At 41.0% G+C, this 21073-nt stretch overlaps 1 protein-coding gene across 7 annotated transcripts in view; it reads right to left on the bottom strand.

Moving 5' to 3' along the window:
• PLA2G4A (phospholipase A2 group IVA) overlaps positions 1-21073 on the bottom strand; it is a 109339-nt gene that overhangs the window by 33616 nt on the left and 54650 nt on the right. For all 7 annotated transcript variants that reach the window (XM_085231119.1, XM_085231117.1, XM_085231120.1 and 4 more), the window contains 4 exons: positions 11180-11328; positions 7287-7400; positions 4732-4769; positions 2536-2677 (listed from right to left, as the gene is read on the bottom strand). In XM_085231119.1, coding sequence (XP_085087245.1) covers positions 2536-2677; positions 4732-4769; positions 7287-7400; positions 11180-11328 — 443 coding nt within the window. The remainder of the gene's footprint in view (positions 1-2535; positions 2678-4731; positions 4770-7286; positions 7401-11179; positions 11329-21073) is intronic.

The raw sequence follows: 21073 nt of genomic DNA, 5'->3' as shown, positions 1-21073 counted from the left end.
AGCAAATTAGCAACCTAGACCAAAAAGGCAAGGGACTCACAAGGATGTCAGGCAGTGAGTCAATGGCAACATTGTGAGTTGAAATCAAGAGTCTTGCTAACAAAAGCCCCTTGCTCTCATCTCTGGCCATACTGCCATACCTACTTAGAACCACAGAATGGCTTGGGTGGAAGGGACCTTAAAGATCACTGAGCTCCCCTGTTGTGGGCAGGGTTGTCACCCACCAGATCAGGCTGCCCGGCAGGTAACCTGGCAAAAAAAAAAAAAAAAAAAAGCTAAAATATTAAATACTAAATTCTGTTTTGAGAATGACTGCTGCAGATGTTCTCATTCAACTGCCCTGGAAACACAGTGCACAAAACCTGGACATAAAGGTCTCAAGTGTAAAAGTACTTGGAATGGGGAACACAGATGATTATTAAAAATTGTTCTGAAAATTTAGTCTCAGAGAATTATATACCTTCTCTGATTTTGATATTTTTAGAAAACTGTTTAAATGAAAACTATAAAAATAAAAAATAACACATGACTGATGAGAAATGAGAAATTTCATCTTCTGTGTTTTCTGAATGTGTTTCTGAATTAACTAAGGAAACTTGGAAGTACACAATTATCTTCCATCCAGGGTGGTATAATTATTTCACAGGTATTCAAGTCTCCTAGCATCCTTGCAAAGCACACTCTGCCACTGACAGATGAAGAAACTTACATGAACTCTAAGTAGGTGACTTGTTTAAAACAGCATGCAGCTAAGAACACTCACGTCTCTTCTCTTGATTCCTGAAGCCATGCTAAGACTTCAAACATACTATAAACCCTCCTGCTATCTCACATTTCTAGCAATAAAAAGAGGAATGACAAGCTATAAGGACACAACTGTATTTTAATTTGAACAAAAATGATTTTTCATCGCTAGAAGCAGCTATAATATTTGACATGTCAGCTCAGAAATACATACTTGACAAACGAAAAGGAGGGTGACTGCATTACCTCAGTCCTTCTAGGGCTGATAAGACTACAAATACTCTTTGGTCTTCGTAGATGCAGCTTAACTGATGAACTTTGAGACAGCGAGGAATACCAAGGGAAGATGACAATAAAAAGAATATGAAACCTTACCTAGCTTTTTTAGTAATTAGATTAACTTAAGCACATATGCCACCTGCACAGAACTGATCCTCAGACACTAAGCTTTGCTCCAGTTTTACCTGGAACTTGGCAGAACATCTTTACATCTTTTCTGACAAATATATGCCTGCTATAGAAGACCAGACCAGTATCATTCATAGGTATCTACCCTGGTATGTGTGAACAGTAAAATAACCGCACCTCATTTAAAAAAAAATAAAAGTCCTACATAATAAAAAATATTCCTACACAAAGTATATATCACTACAAATAAAATATGCACAACGCTTTCACATTTTCATCTTACTCAATAAAATCATGCAAGCACACTTTACTAAGTAAGAACAAGTTCAAAGCTATACATCAATAACACAGTCACTCCCTACTCAAAACTTCACAGAAATTTAGAAGGAAATTCTTTTGTATTGGTTCTGGTTTCTGCGAAATACTGTCATGTTCTGCTTCTACTAAACAGCACAAATGGAATAAATATTTTAAAGCCAGATAAATTTACCAGGTTTGTTCATTGCTATTGCAAGCCTGGGAGCAAAACAGGATAGGGAACAAGCAGGGAAGAATGAAGAGTATGGGTAAGCCAGAACAACACAAATAACTGAACGTGTACTGAATTTATCCTTCATTAACTGAAAATAAAGCACTGTTACACAAAATCACAGTAAGGAGTGGTAAGATTCAGCACACTTTATATCTTCCGTGTGACCCAAACCATCATCAATCCAGTCAATCCATTAGCTCTGCCCAGCTCACTCTTCTACTGGGCTCACTAGCACAGAGCACTAGTGACTTAACGAAAGCTGCAGCTTCACATACTCTCAAAGAATTAAACTCCCTAAGTCCAGCTCTACAGAACAGGCTACAGTAAAAGAAAGAAACCATTTATAAACCGATTCTAACATTCAAACTGCTCTTTTTCTGCCTGGTCCTTCAGACACAAAAGCCATAGAGCCAAGGCCATCTTAAGAGAGTGAAACGAAACGCACTGATACATCTCCTCCTTTGCCCAATTCTAACCTAGACACTGCTTTCAAAAATTAAAACCAAGAACCAGGTTGGAACTCACACTGGATTTTTTAAGGTACACAGATAAAAAGCTGTGATTTCTACCCTAAAATAGTATTTCTGCAGTCCTGTCCTTTTGCATACAATTTTATTTAAGTGCAGCTTCATTTTAGCACAGGATTTTGTCTCCTTAAACTTTTATCTATGAACTTAGGGCATGAGAAAAATCATTCCTCACCCTAAGCACAGAGGGAAAACAATTGTTTTGCTTTTGTCATCTGTCATCACACTGACCATCCTACTTAATGCGTGTCACTCCTTCAGCTGAGACACAAATGCAGGACTCCACAAGGGATATTTATTTGTATGTGGATTCTGCAAACTTACGTCACGGGAAGTGGTCAAGTTCTTGCTGTTTTCCTCTCCTAGGAATGACTTCATACTCTGCATGATATTATCCTTCCGCTGCTGCCGGAATTTCTTCTCCTCATCACACAGAGCCATGCTGAACCGGAGGTCAGTTGAAGAGCTGTTTTTCAAAACAGACAGGAATTAGCAAAAGCCCCTATTCAAAACAGAACTCTGAAGACCAACTATGAGATCAAAATGAAATAAAACAGAATAAAATAAACATATACACATGCAACAGCTGCATAATGTGATTTGACACATTGAAGTGAAGGAAGCACAAAACAGTGACATCGTGTTGCTGAGATATGTATTTCATATAGCAACTTCACTGTTCACATCCTAGAGTAAAAGAAGGCACAAAATAAGCAGCTTTTAGTGGTGCATTACCTCGTCTCAAAAACATTAAGTTAATATATATGAGTGATGAAGCAACTATAAATTTTTAGCCAAGAAGTTTGAATTCTCTATTTATCCACCAAAAAAAAAAACCAACTACAATGAAAAAACGTTCACGTGTGCTTCTGTATACTCTTAAGGGGAGGAGAGGGCAATTTTGATGCCATATCCATACAGTCTTGCTATCAAAAGCTGTATGGATCTCAGCAGAAATTGTACTGACTGGAGACAGAAAAAACAAAGTCTCTCCAGCTGTTTTCCTACCCCACATGATCACAAGCACACACAGAGCTGTGTAAAGACCTCAATACCCTATCTGAATAACAGCCACAGCTTCAGCTCCCACTTCTCATTTCAGATAACAAGGCAGGAACTGAGTCAGCGTGCCACCCCATGGGTCTAAACTACAGCACTGCCAGTTTTCAGACAGACCTTTTCTCCCTTTAGAAAAAGGTCTTCAGAAAAAGTCTCACTACTGCCAGCCCAGAAGCCATCTCCTGCTTAAGACCCACTTTGTGAACGTGCATCACAGAGCTCAGAAGGGTCCCTCTCATACACGGGCATGCAGGTGAGTGACAGACATTTGCACAGGAGCGACCTGCAGCAACACTGCCTCTGCCAGGTAGCAGTGAGGATAGGCATAGATTCCTCCTTTGAGGCAACTGCCTCAATGAAATTCCCATATTTTTGAAAAAAGGACTGTTTACAAGCAACATCCCATGAAAGTATGTGACACCATGAACTGGAGAGGCCCACAGAACCCAAAATCCGTGTGACTGTCAGTGCATAGCAGAGTAGAACTCAACTGGATCCTTCTGCTTTGCTACTTCAGTGTCTACTGCCAATGTAACAGCCAGACACAGTCAAGCATCTTACGTTCATTTAAGTCTGAGATATGAAATACTCATAATTAAGAGCTCTGAATGTTTTAGAGGTGGTCTCAAGAACCACCCACATATCCACCTCTATTGGCATCAAATGATGAACAAAAATGATCCCTGGGGGCTGTCTGTCAGCCTTCAGAGTCATTACATACATTTAGTTACAGGCTCAGCACTGTTACTTATAGTTCCAGGAAAAAAAAAAAAAAAAAGACTCTTTAAACACCTTGTTCTCAGAAATTCATTTCTAGACTTAAAAGACATTTTTCTGACTATGCCTCAAGGTGATTTTTTGTCTTTCACCTGAATAGACCAAGATAGAGGTATAAAGACATTGAAAGAAAGATTAAAACAAAACAAAAAAGCAGGTATCTGCTCAGCTTCATGGGAAATCCTGGCCAGAATGAAATATTCCATTCCTCAATACTACACTGAGGTGCACTTCAGGGCAGCTTTGCAATGACTAGACAGATATAATGAAAGCTACCATGAGATGCAAAGTCACTACAGACAGTAAAACAACAAGCTGAATCTGATGTCTAAGAGTTCATTAGTGAGAGCCCTTGAAAAGGAAAGTACTTAACACAAGCCGATATGAGAAGGCCATGTACAATAGCCTTGACCCTGCAAATGTTTGGAAAAGAAAAACCAATTCAGAAAAGTAATGCTGTTCAAGTCGATGAGACAACTGCTGTTTGAAAATAACCTTCAATTTTCAAGTCTTTGATTTTTTAGTCCTTGGTATTTCAGTGTTAAAACTAAGAATTTTTGTACTCTACAGGGCATGCTTAAAAGAAAATTACAACAAATGGAATAAATTTTAAATAAAGGTTTTTGTTGCTATTATATTTTCCTTTTATTTATTCATTTCTGGGCTTCTATAGGAGATACTTACCACACTTCAAGAGACAGCTCCAAAGTCATTTCTGTAACCTACACAAAAGAGATTTAAATCAAATTACAACACTTTCAGTAGGAAAAAAAAAAACCATACAGGCACCTGGAATACAAAATCACTAGTGCTATGGGCTTTTTTAGATCACTTCACTGAAAAAAGAAGAAATTGCTAAAATGTGTCAGTGAGTTCACTTTTGGCATAGCACCGAAAACACAAGAAAATGCTGCTAGGTGCAGCTAGGTGCTGGCTTTCACTGGTTAGAAGGCATTATCTTCCATTTTTTCAATGACAATCACTTTTTGATGGTTACTCATGTTTGACCTAAAGGTATCTGATTGTTTTCATACACTGAAGATGTGGCCGCAGTTTGTTTTTTAGCAAGTGTAACAGCCTTGAGCAGCTGGTCAGCTGCACATGCAGAAGATAGCATTCACACACTGAGGGACAGGAATCTTGCAGCACTCCTGGACATAGCTATAGCTTGGTTCTCTCTGCCTCCTTCATAGAGCACTTAAGAGGGTTCCCTGCAAGCAAAAGTTTACAAAAAGATGGTTAAAGCACTGATCATACTTGTTAGCACCAATCCCAGAGTACAAGCTTGCCAGACTAAGGATAGAGATAAGCACGTTCATCTCCCCAAGACCTTGAGGAAATGGCCACTGACACACCAGTCCAGCCCTGCAGGCGTGTAGCACACACAGTCTTCCTTCACTCTGCCTCTCACTGTATGTGGATTCTCCTCCCCATGTGCAGTATGTGGTCAGAGCACAGGGCTAGAAGAGGATGAACAGCCCCACTGAGTGCAGAGCAGGTATGGATGGGGCACACTCTGCTGCCTCCCACACCAGCACTGCACACACGGAAGGAGGCACAGCAGCAGGGCTGCAGAAAGCAAAGGCAGAGGGAGAACAAGAAGGAACAGTGCAAAGAGTCATTTATGGAAACACATCAAAGGCAGAGTAGCAATTATGTAATGCCAGCACCTGACGTTATTAATTTAGAAAGCACTTCAGAAAACATGCAATGATTCAATGGTTGAAAAAATATATGCACACAGTACTACATAAACCCTTGAAGGGAAATGTTCCAGCAGGGAAAGAGCATGTCTTTTTTACCTTACACAGACTGCCCAGGAAATCTCAGGGATACGCACTGTGCATGCAAACTGTCTGCACAGGACTCAGACTGACCTGATGATCCCTTCCCATTTGCTTCAGAGTTTCTTAAGGCAACCCCTAGTTAAACACTAAGGTTTGTGCGTGGAGCTCCCTGCTTCCAAACAAAGGGGCTTTAATTGTTTATTTGCTGTAGCCAAACCTACTTTTAAAGTTGTATCAGGCTGAAAATACCAGAGCAGTCACAAATCAAGAGCTCTGACCATGTCATGATCACAGCCCCAAGCAGGAATGCATACAGTATTGATAATACATATAATGTATGCACATGGTGTATAAAAAGATGAGCAGACGTGAGGGATATAATCACAACTGATGAATTATGTTCAGAATGGCCTCCGATACTGTGATACTTTAATCCATGTAGAACAAATTAAATTATTAACAGATTTAACAATGATTTCCAGGAGTTACTATGCAGACAGGCAATCCTTGCTAAACTGACACCATTTGTTTTGTACACGAGTTTAAAGAAAATAATCAAACTAGAACTTGTCTTTTTTTTTTTTTTTTTTTTTTTCCAGCACCATATGCATTACTGCATTCATTAATGTTAACTAGGGCTGTGTTACAAGCCATTCATTACATTACATTCATTCATTACAACTGCAATGCACACTAATAAAAGAATTTCTGTTAGCTTTCTGGAAGTCAGAAGCTTCAAGTAGTAGAGATAATATACAGCACAATAAAATCCATATAACAAAGACCATTAAACTAAATTGAATCAAGTGGTGCAGAAACCTGTTTGATACTAGACTTGTAGAGAGAACTGCCTCAGAAAGAAAAGCATTCAGTACTACTCTGTTTCTTCACCTTCTCAGCAGTACTGCAAAGAGATAAACGCAGTGCCAGCAGGCAGCCCAATGCTTAACCGTGGCCAACAGTGAATGCTCAGGAAACCAGCTTCAGGACCAGGTGTGCAACCCTCACCTGAGATTTCCCCCCGTCCCCAAAGCCTCCAAAGACGTAGCTATTTCCTGACCTACAGGCTGCCATTACCCAATGAGGGATATAATGCCTCATTTTCTATTTTAAATTCAAAACTATGTTGATAAAACACAGCCAGAAATAGCAACGAAGAAGCCTTGGATTTTTAATCTGGGTTGTAAGTGTAGGCTAGGTTTTTTCTTATGAAGTGACCAAGGGTAAACTCGTAGTAACATCAGACTCAGTGAGATTCCTTAGGAAACATCATTCAGGCCTTCTAAGCACCAACTTCAACATGATTTGTGAAGAAGCTGTATCGAACCATGTATATCCACATTACACAGTAGTTTAGGTGCTCTCAGTTCAGACACTGATTATACTGATTACAATTTTCCCAACAGATTCACAGCCACATAACAAAGGCAAAGCCACAATGCTACAACTCACATTGTTGAAAGTTAATTGGACCTCCTTTTTCTCTCCCAGTTTCAGAGAGGATATAGGAAATGCGGCCATACCAAGAGTCTCATCCATAACGTAGTTGGCATCCATCAAAGTAACCTGAAAAGATAAATGGCATTCAATTCAACACTGATAAATCCCTTTTTAGGTCCGTATAGATTATGTCTAAAGTAACTTTTAAAAAGGGATATGGAAAAGAATGTAACTAACCCAACATAGTCAACACCCAATTATATGCTCTTTAGGCAGGATAAGCTAGCATACAGCGTAAGTGGATTTTTAAGGCATTCAATGGAGTGAGAATGACAGTATCATTCGTAAAGCATTTTTCATCTGTGCACCTTTTCTGTCAGTAAATCTCATCACAATTCTAAACAGCTGCAATTACTTCAAATTACATGAATTATATATATAATTATTTCAATTTCTAGCTAGTAAATCTTCTCTGTGGAGAAGACAATAGTGTTTTAAGCATCACTTAGGAAGTATTACTTTTCAGAAAGGGTGGTCAGGCACTGGAATGGACTGCCCAGGGAGGTGGTGGAGTCATCGACCCTGAGGGTGTTCAAGGAAAGACTGGATGTTGTGTTGAGGGACATGGTTTAGTGGGAGCTATCGGTAATAGGTGAACGGTTGGACTGGATGATCTTTTAGGTCTTTTCCAACCTTGGTAATTCTATGATTCTATGATTCTATATGCCAAAAAACATAATGCAACTTTTCAGCTAAGATGGAATCCATATGTTCTATTCTTCCATTCACAGACCAAGAATTCCATAGCAAAAAAGCACAGCATTCCAAACGACACAAAGCTTTTCTCTGTATCAAATCAGACCTTCAAGTCTCTTCTCATCTTCCATATCAGAGCATATACCTTTTCAAATGCAATACTATCCAAGCATTGATGCAAATAGCAGAGAACACTGTCCAATGCATTTGCCCTAATTCTCCTGTGCCTGTATCTAGCTGTCTTTTTCCCAGAGGCAGCCTTTCAGTTCCATTCTTTGAAATGAACTATATTTTAATGACATCAGTATTCTAACATCATCTGCATTCTTCTGTTTCCTCACAGAACCTGATACTCATTGTTGTAACCTCTGAAGGCTGATTTATGAAACCAGCAGCAACAGTAAGAACTTCATAGCAGGATTTTAGAGAGCTTCTCACACTTCAAAGTAAAAACTGCACTTGTGACAGTGTTAAACATTTAAACGACTTGAGGAGTAGAAGGGGTTGTGGAGTCTGCGTGAGCCTGGGAATTCACAAAACAAGCTGTAGGTGGATTTTGCTGATTTGAATTCTGATGCCGTCCTCCACACAGGATCCAAAGGCTCTGCTATGGACTCTGTGCATGTGCCACAATGGCAGAACAAAAATACCAGCCTTAACCTAAAGAACATGTTTTTCGTGGGGAAGAGAAGGTTTACCACAAACAGTATATATTTGTTTATGCAGATATAAATCAAACAGGTCCAAAATTAACCACTACGACATGGTATCGCTGGCTCTTTGCAGGCAATTTCCATAAAATTTTATAGCACTTGCCTCATAAAACAGCAATGATCTTTAGTTATTGTAAAGATACATTTCCAAATTCTACTTCTAATGAAATTTGCTGCATTCTTTGTGCTCTCTTACAGCATGGCTGTCCTTTGGCTTGCCGGGCCACGCTGCAGGAAAATGAGTTGTCTTGGGCAGCACATACATAAGTCTCTCCGAAAGTAATGCCTCCTATTTATTTCCATGGAAACCACAACACATACAAAAGTACAATAACACTATTTGATAGAGCAGATTCTCAGCTACAAAAAGTAGTTTTTAACACAGTCACCTCTACTGCTATTCACTTTCACCAGCAATGAACAAGAACCTGCATGCCATGCTGGTAAAAATCTGCACCAGTGAAGGCGATCCATTGTAGCTGTCACCACTGCTGAAATGCACCACCCATCCCTCACTGTGCTCACATCCACTGTTTGGTCTCCATCAACATATCAACATTCAGCATGTGCTGATGAATGTCAGTGGGTGTAATTTTTTTCTGCATGAAGGAATTCAGTTCCACACCTCTGCTTCATACGCGCTTCCACTTCAGAAGTCATTCTGTCAGACTGCCCCTTTGCTGCCATCTGTCACACTGCAACAACATGATGGAATGTAGGCAGGAAGGTTCAGCCTTTACTGCCATCCCACCAACATCCACCTCTAACGTTGTAGGCCAACAAAATAAAATATGAGGCATTACTTTTGGAGCAGCCTTCATAAAATATATATAGCAACAAAGGCAAGTTGATGAACCCAAATACTTACTTTCTTCTTTCTATTTCTCCAAATGATCACTGCATTTCTCTTTCTAAGTCCTGATTACTATTCACCTATATTTTCATGAAAAAATAACAACTAAGTTAAAGATTCCAACCTTCTCCCTGGTTTCACTTGGCCAGGCTGCATGTCTAAGATCAAAACATTTAGTGAGAATCAACTCAGGTGACTGCTGCACAAGATAAAATGTCAGAAGCTGTTTTGCATAATCTCTTTCCTGCAAAACGATTGTGAAGTTACCCTGACTTCCCTGAAGTCACTGTCACATGGGTAGAATGGACATGAAAGTTCTTTGTGCTCCAGTAGCCTGACCACGTGATTCTTCTTCCTTGAACTGCAAATCTGATCCTCACCCCAGGAGCAGAGAGAGCATTGTTGGACGCACAACACAATTTTAGGATCTTGATCCGTTTAGCCTCAAGAGGTTATAGTTACTAGGTCAACAAATAGCTTCCCAGGCTTTATCTTCTGCCTTTGTTGTCCATTTAATTTAGGCTGAAAACCTGTATGCTTGCGTCAGAGCAATTTACATGCTAGGGCCATGTTCTTCAAAGAACCAAGCTAATACAGCACCACAGAAGAACTTACATTCTTACTATATGGACTGGTAAAATAATTATACATAATATTCACCTTTTGTACACAACCCAGGAAGGCTTAACATACTGATATTAGACAATGGCTCAGACAGCAAGCCTGCACATGGACTAAGAGTTCCAAAACATCACTGTGTGTGGACTGAGGATAAAGCAGAACCACACTTCTGCTTTTTGACTCCTGAGGGAAAAGCAGGGAATGAATGGGCAGAGACTTGACTTTACATCCCCCACGTATTTGCTGTCCATAACAGCAGAATCAGGGAAGGAAGCAATGAGAAAATAATTCATGGCTGATGTGATCTTACAATGACTCTCAAGACTATTCATTAAATACAATACCTCTTACCTAGCACCATGACTGAAGGCAAAATCCAGCCTTTAATGTTAAATAATCACAGAATCACAGAATCACAGAATTGTAGGGGTTGGAAGGGACCTCTAGAGATCATTGAGACCAACCCCCTGCCAAAGCAGGTTCCCTACACCAGGTTGCACAGGTAGGCGTCCAGGCGAGACTTGAATATCTCCAGAGAAGGAGACTCCACAACCCCCCTGGGCAGCCTGTTCGAGTGCTCCGTCACCTCACCGTGAAGAAGTTCTTACGCACAGTCGTGCGAAACTTCCTATGCTGCAGCTTATGTCCGTTTCCCCTCGTCCTGTCTCCACGTACCACTGAAAAGAGACTGGCCTCACCGCTATGGCCGCCACATCTCAGATATTTATAAACCCGGATCAGGTCCCCTCTCAGTCGTCTTTTCTCAAGGCTAAACAGACCCAGTTCACTTAGCCTTTCTTCATAGGGGAGATGCTCCAGACAAATAATAAAAAACAGCAATGACAACAACACCACAAACTCCAAAATCTCAACACAACAGATGAACAAAGTACTGTTATTTTAAACTTCCAGACATTTTTTGACTTCCATTTCCACACAGCCAGCTCAGTCACTTTATTTACCTCGAGAACATTCTCCTGGTTGGGGTCCAGAATGAACTCAAAGGTCTCATTCCACACGGGATTCACATCATTATTGAAATGTCTAGTTCTCTTCCTGCAGTCAGGAGCGGAAGGGATGAACAGTTCCACATAGGGGTCTGGAGTGTCAACTACAGAGACAAACAATGCAGGATTCCATGTAACTCAAATCTGAGTTGTAACAGTTATGTGACAACGCTGATTATCTCATGATCTATGGCAGAAATATATTTAAGCTTAACTATACAAATTCTAGGAATATAATGAAATAAGTGATAAAACAATACTACCAGTATCTCAGAAGGAAACAGAAGTTATGCTGTTAGGTGAAGAGAGACTTGAACAAACAGAAGGGCACTGGGAAAGATTCACGTTTATTGGAAATATGTATACTTCTACCTAGCAGTGGTAATTATTTTCAAAAGCTCTTACCCCTTCCTCATCCTAGTGTCACAGCAGTGACACAAGAGCATTTTACAAAACGGTCCTCAATTAAAAAGGAAAACAAGCAATGGGGTGTCTAGCTTTGGATCCTCTTTCACCTGTTTGACTTTGTGGAGGTCACCACAGAACCAAGACCTTGTTAGCATGTTATATTTGAAAAACAACTGCAGAACCCTGACTGAAAATACAGTAACATATGACAACCTTATCTAATCAGAATTATTAGTGGGAGGAAAAGTACACCTTGAAAAAATTCACCTAACATTCAATAAAAGCCATTCCGTCCTGAAAGCAAAGAATGCATTGCTGGCAGCCGAACACTTCCAATCCATTAAAGCCAGTAATTTTCTTCTGACAAATGAGATTTTTCACTCAAAGGAGATTATTTTTTTGTCTGACATTTAACCATCACCAGTGTCAACGTCGCTATTATGAATGACAGTTCATTCCTAAATGAGAAATTTCAGTTGTCATGATCCTTGAATAGTGTCACATTGTCACTGCAGAAGAGATTCTATCATGTTTCCACATTTAAGTTCAACTCGTAAAAGATAGAGAGCACTGTGGAAATAGAACGTCACTAGTGTGTTTTATCAACAGAAGAAATTCAGCCAAACTGCTACAGAAAGCAGTAGGTATGACTAGAAGTACACACGCTGTCAGCATCACTACCTTTCTCTGACTTATTTTTTTCTAACTCCATATTGGTTTATTTTGCTTCAAACATATATTCAGTAATACTGTGGATTTCCCTTTTCTTCATTTCACCACTGTCAATCGAGATTTAACAGAAAGTATTTTTTGCAACAATTTATTATCCTACAAATACAAGAAACAGGCTGGTGTTGACCTTTCCATACAAAACCACCAGCTGTAACACGGTAAAACACACACATCTCCCCAGCCTCTCTGCAAAGGTTGTCCTCTGCGCTTGGAAATACCTTAAAGGAAATGCTCTGCTCAGTATAAACAAGAATCCTTTTATTAAAGACGTCTCTAGGAAAGAGATTAAAATCCATCACTAGGTCAAACAGGTCTGAACATCCCTCCTTGCATAAACTTCAAGTCTAAAGATACTTTTTTCAACAAAGCCAGATGTGTTCAGAGGTTCCTGATTTCAATAAAACATTATCAGGATGTGCTGAAGCCAAGAGCCATGGGGTCCCTACAGCCAGGAGAAAGAGTAAGCAAAAAAGTATATATCAATGCTTTCAGGAGTCAATCTCCTTTTGGAAAACACAAAAGAAGCCTTTCTGAAAAGGCTCAGGAGGTTTTGTGTACCAAGGCAGAATGGAGTCAGAACATTCTGGCCTCCTGCCATTGCTACTTGGGAACATCAGCTGGAGCTAACATGATTTCTGACACTACCAACAGAGAAAGTACTGAACTTGCACAGAAAAGTACTTACAATCCCTGTGGAGAAGCAGAACGACATACAAGACTCAGATTTTTATGTCGTGCTCTGTATCTGTGGGTCTCGGCTAATTGCTACAACTTGGCAGGTCACACTGTTACCTGTTAATTAACGAGGAGCTATTTAAAGCTAGGGAATGGTGTGGCAAGCCTTTAGATAGCACTCTTCATTAGCTCCTGAGAATTTTTGTCTTAGCTTGTCTCTTAGTCAGGGGAAGAGATGGGATCAATCCCCAGGTGTATTTTACATCTTTCTTTTTCCACTGACGGATGTAACTAATTGCCAGCTTCTACTGGCTGCATTACCTCTCTTGAATTACAACACAAATCTGTGCCTAAAGGCAGGGAATTCAAAGCCCCATGAGTCTGCACAACAAAACACCTACTGCAGTGAGCAGTGACAAGATCTCATCTGTAAGTCTGGACATCGAGCAATACCTAGGCAACAAACCTTAGAGATGCACAGTGCCAAGAGGCTGAACGTGCCCCCAGAAGCTTGGTTTTTAATAAAAATACCAATGCTAAGCAACATTCTGAACAAAACTTTGATGCCTCTCCTTCTGTTCAGTTTTTATGTGACTATGGGATCGGCTCTAACTGGAAGTTACAAAACTTTGATTTTTGTTTTAAACACAAAAAGCCAATGGCTCCCCATCTGTATTCCAAACCCTAAAGCACGTGGAAAACTCAGGCCTCAGCACAGCTGGCAGCCAGCTGCCATTACTGACTCCTCATCAGAGAGAATGTAAGTGAGCACTGAAGCAGAAACTAAACCAAGGCACGGAGCAGCTAAACTTAGAAAATCAGCAACTAAAATAAATAAAAGAAATACCTTGGTAACTGAGCAATGCCAAGCCTCCCCCTCACTCCCTGCCTTTATTATGTTTTTTAACCCGAGGCTAGGAGTTAATCATCCGCCCTTTCATGTTTTAAAGTTTATTTTGTGCTATTTTCAATTAAGAAAATGAAAATCTATTCTTTTCAAACTTCCTTCTTCAGCTGAAGAGGAAAAATACTGAAAGACTGTGTGCTCTGATTAAGATATTGCTACGAGCCATGCTATATAAATAAAAATTGTACTCCTTTTTATCACTTGGGGATGGCACTCACGAAGTAGCTACTAGCAATCTGGCAAGTAACACAAAGTTGCTTAATGTATTTAACGTGCAGGTAAAATAGATGGGGTGTGCATCTTCTTGCACAGATCTATTTATTCCTGTACATGTTTTTGCCCGTTGATTTCCTACATATGTTAAAAAAAAAAAAAACTCAAAAAATGAAAAACAGCTTGATCATTGCTGTTATCTGTATTCTGATATTAAAAAAAAACAACATTATAATGAAATGGCTCATGGGTCAAAAGCTGTCGCTCTTTTGTAAGAGAACTAAGTTCATATATGTAGGGGCAACACTTAGAGAACTGTTCCTTGACTGAAGTGAAGCAAAACTGGAAAGAAACACAGCCAATTTTGAAGACTCTCCATGAGAGGCAATATCTAAGTATACATACTTCTTCTTCAGGGCACTTCTGCAGAAAGCAGCATTTCTACGCAGCTCCAATGGACTCTGGGCTGTTCCCAGCGTCCTGCATGTCTCCTTTGTAATCTGTTGGCTAGCAATCTGCCCTGCATCTCAATTTTTTCATGCAGCTAATGTTTGCAAGGACTGCAAATGAAAGACCTACGGACACATGAGCTATTGGTAGACAGTGACTGTAGTGTATGACTTCATATTCCTCCCTTCCTGGCACTGTGACTCTATACAATAAGAGCCTCAGTATTTGCAGGTAATTAACAACAAGACACTTCCAGAAGAAATTAAGAGCTGCACACACGGTGGCACAGACATGCTGCAGAACAGAGGCACCAGACACCAACAGTATGCCTCAGAGAAAAAAGGAAGAAGAACTGACATACAAAGGTAGCCAAAAATACACCTTTACACAAAGTCCAAAATTAGTTTCAGCATTGATTTCATGGGTCCTACAATTATTAGCTTAGAGCTGGATGAATTATAAAGGCAGTTAACAAAATGCTTATAATACACATTCTGAAAGATTTACAGCATCTGCCATTTCCAAAGGGTTTGGAGAGATCCAATACAAAAGCAGAGTCAGCATATAAAGGTGCTGTTGATTTGTTTTTTTAACAAACTGTCTTTAACAAATGGCCAAGAGGTAGGAAGTAAGGTTTTAATGACTTCTCTTCTATCGCCACATATATAATTCCTATAGAATCCTACCTCTGAACAACACAATGAATCGTAAAGTGAAACACACAACGGACATTAATTACAACTGATCATTCTCACTGAAAAATGAAGCAATATACAAAAGAAAACTGTATAACTGTCTACAATGACTGGAAACCATTTTATCTTGTACTATCCATTTGGCAGGATGGCTGAGATCAGGCCTCCATATTAATATAATTAACACTATATATTTCAGTCATTCCGATTTCAATTATTTCAATACTGTAACAGACTCAGAATTTACAAAAAACTTGTTCAAATCTAAACCAGAAGGGATAAAGCCACCTCTATTATACATTAAAATTCATCTAATTGGTTTATCAAAGCATGAAAGAAATGCAAAGCTCCTGACGCATTCAAAAATCCAATTTGTTACAGAAGAATCTGTCTTCTTTATCCCACTTATTATAAGCTTATTATAAATACTTGTTATCATTGGATAATAATCTTGGATTATTAAACAAACTATTAATGGATTACTAAATAAAACTGGTGAGGCCACAGTTAGACTACAGAACATCCAGTTCTGGGCTCCCCTGTTCAAAATAGACAGGGATCTCCTAGAAGGAGTCCAGCAAAGGGCCAAAGATGATGAAGGGCCTGGAGCATCTCCTGTGTGAGGAAAGGCTGAGTGACCTGGGTGTGTTCAGACCAGGGAAAGAAGACTGGGGGGATAATCTGATAATGTTAATAAATATCTAAAGGGAGGTGGGAGGAAAATGGATGAGGCCAGGCTCTTCTCAGTGGTACACAGTGATAGGACAAAGAGTAAGGCCTAAGCCTTGAACACACAAAGTTCTGTACTAACACGAGGAGGAACTTCTTTACAGTAAGGGTGCACTGGAAGAAGCTGCTCAGAGAGGTGGTGGAGTCTACTTCTATGGAGATATTCAAGACCTTCTGGAATGTGCAACCTACTGTAGGGTGCCTGCTTTAGCAGGGGATTGGACTGAGTGATCCCTTGATGTCCCTTCCAATCCCTGCAATTCTGGCATTTTGTGAAAACTATATTAACATTAATTTTGGTGAATATATGCCTAGCATTACAGAAATCAAATTTGGATCCAGACACTTTGGACCCATGATCTCCAGGCACCATACCTATGCACTTACAGGAATATTTCAGCAAGTGTATTGCAGAACTACTTTAAATAATTTTGTTGGTTTGGTTGACTGAAGTTTTTTCACCTTCTGGGTAACCAACATCCCCTATGATTATGTGCTACCACGTTCATAATTATCATGAGGTCCCAAATTACCATCTTAGTCTACCTTCCACCCATTTTTTGGGTCACAGTACTGCAGTACAACTTCATTAAGATCAAAGCTCTAAATGATCTTCGTCACATCTCATTCTTCTTTAAGTACGAACAGTGAGGATTTAGAGTTATGAAATGAATTAACATGAATTAACACAAGCTTCTCCTGACTTCATAGATACCATTCAATCTACCTTCCCAATTTCCATTATTCTTTCCTCACATGCTACCAGGAACATCAAGGCCAACTCCCCTCTGTGCCACACACTGTGTCGATGCTTGGATTTCAGTGGTAATGGCACAAATTTAAGGGCAACCTGAGCACAGCCAGTGGTAGGATCATAGAATGAGACATGGGTTGAAAAGGACCTCAAGGATCATTAAGTCCCAATCTCCCTGCCACTGGCAGGGCTGCCAAACACTACATGAGGCTCCCCAGGGCCTCATCCGGTCTGGCCTTGAACATCTCCAGGGACAGGGCAACCTGTCATCAACACCTCTGGGCAGCCTGTTCCAGCCTGTTCACTACCTGGTGAAAAATACCCCCGACATCTAATCTGCTGTCTCCCCTCTCCTTCCAGTGGAGGAAGGAAATAGCAGCTATGCCTTAGGAGCAGCTCTTACTGTGGAAGGGAGAGAGGAGGCTGTGCAGCAGGAAGGTATGACTGAAGGGACTGGAAGCTACTGAACCTGCTATTTCTCTACAGGATCCTAAGCAGGGTGCTTCAACAAGTTAAACATTAATTAGCATTGATTGCTCAAACCAGCATCATGCAAGCTATGTGAATCTCTTTGCAGGCCATGAGCATGGCTTTGACAGTCACATTTTTGTTTTAATGGTGAATATTGTCGGGCTCACTTCACAATGTGCTTTACAGTTGCATGGAAATATGATTTGTTATCCCTATCACAATCAAGTGAAAATGTCTTTTACCATTTTCATGACAACTGTCCATCATGAGTAATTGCCAAATAACAAATGTTCCCCAAAGTGTTAATAAGTATTTGTATCACTAGATTTGTCTTGCCCTTGCTCCGCTGAAATTAATGAAAGAACAGGTTAACACAAGGCCTGACAATTTGTGTCCAGGAGAACAGAGGCACCATTAACTACTTACTTGCAAGTAGCCAGGGAGGAATGGAAATGTCAGAGCTGCCAGGTCCCATACAGAGTCCCAGCAGTGCCACTTGGGCATGTGAACAGTGGCAGTGAGCACCCTGACTGGGTTGCCTGGTGCTCTGGGTAAGACATCACTTGGATGTCTCTCCCTGCAGCAGGCAACAACTAAGCGTGCCCTGTCATTCATACGATCATAGAAACACAGAATCACAGAATGGCCTGGGTTAGAAGGGACCTCAAAGATCATCTATTTCCAACCTCCTGCTCTGGGCTGGGTGCCACCCACTAGATCAGGCTGCCCAGGGCCCAATCCAACCCAGCATTCAATGCTTCCAAGGATGGGGCACCCATAACATCTCTGGGCAGCCTGTGCCAGTGCATTGCCACCGTTTGAGTGAAGAATTTCTTCCTAGCATCTAACCTACATCTCCTCTCTTTTAGTTTAAAGCCTCTACCCCTTGTCCTATCATTATCAGACCATGTAAAAAGTCAGTCTCCTGCTTATAAACTACCCTCAAGTACTGGTAGGTAAGGGTCCTAGAAGCCTTCTCCAAGGTGAACAAATCCTTTCTTCATAAAAAAGGATTGAAGGATTGGAGCACATCCTTGTGGCACTCCACCAGACAAACTCCAACAGCTCCACATCCTTCTCGTGCTGGGAGCCCCAGGCCTGGATGCAGTGCTCCAGCCAGGGCTGCAGCAGGACAGAAGAGAGGGGGCAATGACTCCCTCTCCCTGCTGCCCCCCCTTTTTTAATACAGCCCAGGATACCATTGGCCTTGTAGGCTGCAAGTGCACACTGCTGGGTCATGTCCAGCTTTTTGTTCTGCAGGACCCCCAGGTCCTTTGCAGCAGGGCCATTCAATGAGTTCTTCCCCCAACCCAAGTGCAGCACTTTGCACTTGGCCTTGTTGAACCTCATTTGGTTCACATGGGCTGGAGGTGCAACTCCAGAAACCAAACAGTTCTTCTCCTACTTGGGTAGGTGGAGCCAGGAACACAATGCAGCAGAACTGGCTGTGTCAGGCTGCAACACCAAGAAGCATCTTATGACTCTATTGGGTAATCTTCACATTAAAATCTCCAGCAGCCAACAGCAGAATCTGAAAAGCAGCAAGGCCATGATCTGTCTTCTCGTTTTTGTTCTGAATTTCCACTTATCAAGAGGACTGCGGCTTAGTGCACTCCTCCCAGGTTAGCAGTGGTGGCCTCCAACTCCCTGTGTCACCCATGCTTCAGATGAGACTGTTTCAGCTATTTTAGCTTTTTTAAATTGGCTGATTTGAACTAATAAAATAAATACAATTAACCTGCAAAGCATATTAGCTAAGTTTAATTAAATCCCTACGTAGGCCGTCTCATAAATCAATTTAACTGCAGTGATGCCAATTCTGAAAGAGTATTCACAACAGGTACTAGTGCAATCTAATTACTACATTTAAATTCAATCTTCCTATTAATTTGGAGCAATTGCTTCTGAGAGCCTTCGAACAAATTAATGGTCTGCCAACAAGGGGCCACAAGCAGGAGGCACAAGGTTACTTGCTGCATGTGTTCCAGGTACTAAAAGCACTGCCAAGGTTTCTGTCCTCATCAGACAGATGTTGAAAAAAGGATGATGCAGGTCTGGATTCCATTTGTGGAAGGTGACTGCAAGTGAGGTGACACTGCTCCCAAAACAGTAGCTTTGCTCTGAGAAATTCTGTCACTGAGTAACTGATTTGTTAGAGATTATTACTGCCTTGTATTACAATGCTTCTCAGCTCTGGCACCCTTTAGGTGAAGGAAAGGACTGTGCTCCCAGCTCAGGGAGTGCATTACTACCTATTTCACTGGCAGAAGGGACACCACCACCAGCTTTCCTGATGCAGGTTTGACAAAAAAGGTAAAATAACATTGTCACCTGAACTCTTTAATAGGTTCACAACAGATCCATCAAACTGCCAAGAGAAAAAATTTCCTTCTCTAGGTTCTCTTTCCAGCTGCCTTTGTAGAGACAACAGGGAAAAACAACTAAAACATCAGTTTGTAATGGTCCAGAGAAAAATCCATTTTTCTGGTGGTACAGCAGAATTCAAGGTGTTGTTTGTTTTTTCCTTCTTCAATTGAAATGCTTAGCTTTTACAAGCTCTGTTAGTACCACATCTACGAACCCTTTCCCTCTGTCACTGCCATATGCCCCATGCAGCTGTGGGTCCATGCTGATGCCAGGTCTGGGCAGCGACAACTGGGGGCTGGTGTAGGCTTAGGTGTATCATCACATTCCTGGTAAATTACTCAAGCCCACAGTGTAACTTCTACATGTTGATAAGTATAGCTTAGTTCTAGTCTGGCATAAAGTCTGCTAATGCTAACTGAAACTGTCAACGTTTTCTGAATCTGCAGAACAAGTTTATACTGGATCTGTGCTTGGTATCATGGGGCTTTTGGTCTTTTACCAGTGTCTACAGAGCTCCACGCACTGCGATGCTGAAGCATCTGAGTGAGAGAGGCTCTTCCTCTGGCTTTCTGATTCTGACAACTGCTGTCAGTGGGACTTCAAGAACCTGGAGCTGCCCAAACTCAGCAGGACCACAGATGAGTGCAGGCTGAGGTTGGTTACATAAGCCTCATGCCTCAATAAAATCACAAGAAGAGAAGAAAGCAGGAAGAAATCAAGCTTCTACAGAGGATAAGCAAGAAGAGGGAGACAAATTCCTAAAAAAGAAAGGCTCAAAATGTTGAAAGAGTGGTATCTTCAGCTCCATGAAGAGACTCCCAAGAGTCCCACTATGATGTTTTGCCAGGAAACATCCATCTGGAATCAATACAGGGATCAATGCCCTTCAATATCTTCATCAGTGACATCAACAGTGGGATTGAGTGCACCCTCTGCAAGTTTGCAGATGACACCAAGCCATGGGGTGCAGATGATACACCCAAGGGACAGGATGCTATCCAAACAGACCTACACAGCCTGAGCAGCGGGTGCAGAAAGCTACAGTTCATGAAGTTCAAGAAAGCCAAGTGAGAGGTACTGCAGCTCGGTGATGGCAACCCCCGCATCCAGATATGGAGTCCTCAGTACAGGAGACACATGGACCTATTGGAGGGCATCCAGAAGAAGGACACAAAAATGATCCAAGGGACAGAACACCTCCAAGCTGAAAGAGCTGTCAAAAATGAGCTACTGTACCTTAGCTACTCAGATGCTGGTATGATCCAGATTCAGATCTGATTGCCAGTATTTGTCAGATCACTCTATGAAGATTTTAAAGCTTACAGAGACGATGGTAAATCTCAGTGAGAAAAATAAAAAAGAGGGCCTGAAGCTATCCTAGCTCCAATTTTCTCTGTTGCTCCAGTCAGCCACGAAACAAAGCATATATCTTGAGTCAGCAATGCTGT

Source organism: Meleagris gallopavo, chromosome 10 (assembly GCF_905368555.1).
Source record: "Meleagris gallopavo chromosome 10, MGAL_WU_HG_1.1, whole genome shotgun sequence".
Lineage (NCBI taxonomy): Eukaryota > Metazoa > Chordata > Aves > Galliformes > Phasianidae > Meleagris > Meleagris gallopavo.
The sequence above is the reverse complement of the archived record's forward strand: the minus strand, read 5'-3'. Positions and strand labels throughout refer to the sequence as shown.